Source organism: Oryzias melastigma, linkage group LG22, assembly GCF_002922805.2.
Source record: "Oryzias melastigma strain HK-1 linkage group LG22, ASM292280v2, whole genome shotgun sequence".
NCBI lineage: Eukaryota > Metazoa > Chordata > Actinopteri > Beloniformes > Adrianichthyidae > Oryzias > Oryzias melastigma.
The window spans coordinates 18,266,116-18,271,365 of record NC_050533.1 but is presented as its reverse complement, the minus strand read 5'-3'; the positions used below and the strand labels follow the sequence as shown (position 1 = coordinate 18,271,365).

At 43.3% G+C, this 5,250-nt stretch overlaps 1 protein-coding gene across 1 annotated transcript in view; it reads left to right on the top strand.

Annotated features, from left to right (window-relative positions):
* Positions 1 to 2,933, top strand: part of LOC112147841 (gametocyte-specific factor 1-like) — a 6,703-nt gene extending 3,770 nt beyond the window's left edge. Inside the window, exons 2-6 of the mRNA XM_024274482.2 lie at positions 349 to 1,960; positions 2,032 to 2,129; positions 2,325 to 2,445; positions 2,528 to 2,611; positions 2,741 to 2,933. Of these exons, the coding sequence (XP_024130250.1) occupies positions 1,879 to 1,960; positions 2,032 to 2,129; positions 2,325 to 2,445; positions 2,528 to 2,611; positions 2,741 to 2,808 (453 nt within the window). The 5' untranslated portion in view covers positions 349 to 1,878 and the 3' untranslated portion in view covers positions 2,809 to 2,933. The remainder of the gene's footprint in view (positions 1 to 348; positions 1,961 to 2,031; positions 2,130 to 2,324; positions 2,446 to 2,527; positions 2,612 to 2,740) is intronic.
* The last annotated feature ends 2,317 nt before the right edge of the window (positions 2,934 to 5,250 follow it).

Genomic DNA, 5,250 nt, shown 5'->3' with positions numbered 1-5,250 from the left:
CTTATGTGCCATTTACTTTTTTTAAAGATGAAGTTTATGAGATCCTCCACCAGTTTTTCAAGAAGGATCTTTTGAGCCTCTTTTGTTGCATGTAGGTCTTTCTTTGCTTGACCAGCACCCTTTTTTGATGCTGTTGCGTTTTCTGCATGACTTTTTTCAGCTGAAGACCCATCCATCGCAGTGAAGCGAGCTGTGTGCTTCGTTCCCATTTTTTGGTTTGCTTTTTTACAAAGATCTCCAAGTAATGTACAGAAACTTGCTATTATCAAGTCCAGGTTGGTGTCAAAACTTGGATCTTGGTTGAATCTCAGTTGCTTCAACACCTCCTCAGTTATTAAGATGATTAAGGTGTTGCAGGCATGGGACGTTGCAGCATCTTTCTTGCTGTTTAGGACCTCCGTGAATGCTTTGGGAACCGTCTTGGTGACAAGGTCCATTACAAATGTTTTTGTTGGCGAATTTGTATTCCTTTTTTGCAGATATTTTGAGATCCGTTTGACCATTTTTGTCATCAGATCCTTGATTATTTTTTTTTATTTGGGGTCCGGTTGTCCAGAGATCAGTTGGATTCCCTGGGACTCTGAGAATTTGTGTAAGTCAAATCCCAGAGTGATTGCTATATCCCTGCACAAATCTGAGAAGTGTTGTGGTGCCATCTTTTATGTTGTGTCTTGGGTTCTCTATGTGTTTGTGGTCTGCTTGTGGTTCGTTTGTTCCGCCTTTGTTGGAGCAGTTGCTTAAATCCTAGGAAAAAAAAATGGGCATGTTAGTGACATTCCGGGCCTCTCTTATGAGGTCATCATCACAGTATGTCATCACAAATATAAGCAAACTGTCATGGTTCAACCTGCTTCTTCTCTCTCCAACCACCAGAGGGAGCGCTCGCCTGAGTTCTAACCTCATCCACCTGTCTTCACCTGGACATTTATCCTCAGCTGTTTCCCATTTGCTCATCAGCCCACCTGTATTTAGTTGTGCCACTCTCCTGAACTCACTGTGAAGTCTTGTCTTTCTGCATCCTGTCTAAGCGTTCTTTCCTGGCCTGTTTCTCTGTGTCCTGACCTTTGCCTGCCTCCTTGACTATTCTGACCGTCCCTGTGTTTGACCCAAGCCTGTTTTTTGACCACGCCTTGTCTGATCCTGTGTCTGAATTAAATCCTTGATTGCGCATGGATCCACACGCCTCTGCCTCTTTGTCACAGAAGACTTCACCTCACCTGGATCCAGCATCAAGGGTGTCCTCGCCTTTGAGTTCTCCTGAGTTTGCTGCCATGCTTTTGGAGCACGGCCGTCAGCTTCACCATCTGACTGCAGCCACGGGTGCCATCATGGAACAGCTTATTGCTAATCCAGCAGCTACAGCTACTACATCCAGGCCCACATCTTCCACATCCATGGGCCCGGAGAACCTTTCATCTGCCACAAACCCTGTTTCCAGTCCACGTCTGTCCTTACCAGATAAGTTCACAGGGAAACCAGAATAGTGTAATGGTTTCCTCATGCAATGTCAGCTGTTCCTGCATCAACAGGCTCATCTTTACCAAACTGAAGAAGCAAAGGTCTCCTTCCTGTGTTCACTGTTATCTGGTGATGCCCTGGAGTGGTTGGCTGCCGTGTGGTCAGGAGGGTCTTTACCGTTCCACTCCTACGACGCCTTCACTCAGCTGTTACGTTCCGTGTTTCACCACGCCCCTGATGGGAAGGACCCTGAACGGCTCATAGACATCAAACAGGGCAAAGACACAGCCGCAGCATATTCATTACGCTTCCGGACTCTAGGAGCTCAAACTACGTGGTCCCCAAGTAGTTTATTTTTCTATATTTCGCAGAGGTCTGTCTGTGGAGTTGCAACGAGAGATTGCCTGCCGTGACGAAGACATGGATATTGACCAGCTCATTGGGTCATCTACCAGTCCATGCAGGACTGTTAGTCAGGAGGACCAAGTATTGGAGAAAAATGGTAAATCACTGGTTTTAAATTCTATTTTCCCCCACTTTAAAAAAACTTTTCTTTCCTTTAATGTAACACAGGAAGCTGTGACCCAGATAAAATCCTTCAGTGTCCGTACGACAAAAACCACCAGATCCGCAACAGCAGGTTCCCATTTCACATTCTGAAATGCAGAAAGGTGAGTTGAAAATTTGTTTGCCGCTATAGCAAAATCATATTCTTGATTGCACTATAACCAAGGCTGCATGTCACTGTTGTGATGCCAACATAAAGGTTCTGAACTTGCCTCCTTCAAGTACAAATTTTCCACAGTTGTCCTGATGTACTTCTCACTACAACCACAGCTGAATAATGTCTTTTATCTTTTACCCAGAATCACCCAAAGTTGGCCAAAGAGCTGAGGGCCTGCCCTTTCAATGCTCGCCACCTGATTCCAAAACAAGAGCTGGCTCAACATATTGAGATGTGTGAGAACCGGAGAAGCCCTGAAGAATGTGAGATTGATCATGTTTGACTTGCATGTTTAAGTTGTACTTGTAGAGCTTTAGTTTGATCTTGTTTATTGCGTTTGAACAGCTGAAGGGAAAGATGAAGACTTTGCATGGCGTGTTCCTGTCCTACCACAGGAAAATCCTTGCAAGACGGAGGACTGGGACATGGGTATGCTCTAAAACTACTCATTTTCACTTTTTGAACTCTTGTTTATTTACAAGAGGTGTAGCGATTTCATATTTGACGGATTCGATTCGGATCATAATTAATGGTTGCTGTTTATGGTTCTTCCTGCAGAGGCAGACGACCATGTTGCTCCATTTGTGTTGTGGCGATCTGTTTGTATATATATCGCCACGGTGTAGATCACCTGTGCGGGGAATGGCCAGGGGGCGGGGCCCTTGATTAGAGTCCGATCAGCTGTGAAAGAGAGAGGAAGAAAAAGAGAGGAATCTGGCGGAGAGGAAGAGACGTGAGGAGAGCGCAGAGATAAAGAAGTAACAGAGAGAGGCTCCAGACTCAACTTGGTTTTCACGGGATCGACTGCCTACACTGTCGCGGCGCAGCCTGTCCGGACAGTTTGCTGCGGTGGACAGCCTCCCGGGCTTCTGGCTTCTGGAGTGGAGGGCGACCGGATTAGCTGGTTTGGATCGGATCTCACGGCACGGCGGGATGGCACAGGAAAGAAGCCCTCCAAAGTAAATACGGAAACCACTTTTCCCAAAAACAAAAAGGACGTTTGGAAAAACCTGGACCGGATTTTCCCCACAAAGGATCGGATCCCGGAAGCCACGGACCCCTGCCAAGAAAAACCCGGAACGGACATCAAAGGACACTGGGTCGACTCTCTAATTCCCAAAATGGAAAAGAGAAACGAGACCAAGAGGATCATAATCACAGCGTGGCCTTGAATTAGTGTTTTCCAGCAACATCCCCCCTTGCAAGAGAAAAAAAAAAAAACTAGAAAAGATTTGAATGAACTCTGGACTTTGTGTGTGTGTGGGGCCAAGGGTGTGGATAATATCCTTTGTGACAGAGGATTTTGATATCTTATATGTCAGGAGTGAGACCTGACTGGCACCTCAGAAAAGTTAACCACAAATTGTCACAGTGTGGGGCGTGACACTCCAGATGAATAATCAGTGAGTGTTCTACTTTTTCCTGCCTCTAAATGTATTATATTTACAAGTTTTAATTGGACTACATTTTAAGTTCTGTCTCAACATTACATTAAACTTTATCTTAACTTTTTTTATCATGTTTTCAAACTTTTTTTTTATATACCCAACTGTGCTTTTAAAGTCTGTACAGTTACACCAAAATGGAGATTACAAAACCTGAAAACGTGCACTAAAAACAGTGAAGCTGCACTTTCAGACTTCCCTACACAACTTGTACATTGACACATCAGGTTAAACTCCAGCTGATTTTTTTTTAAATTGTTTTTGTCCTCATTGTTGACTTTTTCCTCTTTATTTATCCGCTTTATTTGATTTAACACAAAGTTACTCCAAAGGCATGCTCTGCAAGAGAGTACATTCTTCTCAGTTTATCGAAAAAGACTTTTGCACCACGTCACTTTTGCATCACCAGTATTTACCCAGTCACTATTTTTCCTTGCCCACATTCCATATATTATCATATTTTAAGTTATAACACTTGTTAAAGATTTAACTTGGGATGTAAGTGAGAAATTGCTTGAAAAGGCACTTTTTTTCAAAATGGCGGCTTTTCTGTTAGTGTTATCTCCATAGCAACCATTTTATGTTTTGTTCGCCCGAGGTCACCGATTGACGGATGTTATTTGCTAACCACGCCCACATTCCTTATATGGTCATATTCTATGATATTATACCTGTTAAAGTTTAAGCCTGGAATCAACATATTAAAATCTCATTGCAATGCATTGAAATATGAGCGTGTATTAACACTACGCCACATTTGCGAGCTCGCCATGCGCACGCCGTTCAAAATCTACAGCTTGTAATACCATATATTTTATCCCAAAAGCTTCCCAATGATGCCAAAAGCGTTTGGAAATGTTTGATAAATATCCCTAAAAGTTATATTTGTTTGAAGCTGGTGCTAACAGTGGTTTTTTTGGACAAATCAAGATGGCGGCCCTTCCCAAGGTCAAAGGTCAACGAAACTTTAGGGGTCGTTGAAGACTAACGCCAGTGGCATGTGGCTCAAATTTCGTAAAAATGGGACAAACGAAAGCTACGTTCTAACTTTGTAAAAATCACAAAAAGTCAGATTTCGAAACAAAATGACCGCCAAGTGGAAGGTCTTGGAGCCATCCCATAATATAAAATTTAGCCATGGATATATACAATAAGGCTACGTTGGTTTCGTTTGCGAATTGCAAACTTTTTTTTTTATTTTGCTCAGCAGTTTTTTTTCGCAACGGTTTCTTGCGTACCAGGGCCGCATTTTACGCATTACGGTTTCAAAAGTTACGTCGTTTCGTTCACCTTGAGCTTCCGCACGCGCAAATACCCGTTTTGCGCAAATCGGCCAAAATATGTGCGAGCTAGCTAAAACCGTGGTGGTTGCGACCTTGCCACGTGCACGCCATTCAAATTCTACAAATACTAATTCCAACATTTTTCTCACAGTACATTCCCATTTATGGCCAGTGATGTGACATAACAATCGATAAAACCCCCTAGGACAGGGGTCTCAAACTCAATTCAGCCAGGGGCCGCTGGAGGCAGAGTCTAGGTGAGGCTGGGCCGCATCAGGATTTTCACAAGAAAATCACTGATAAAACATTCCAATGTTCTCAAACATCTTTATTAAAAATA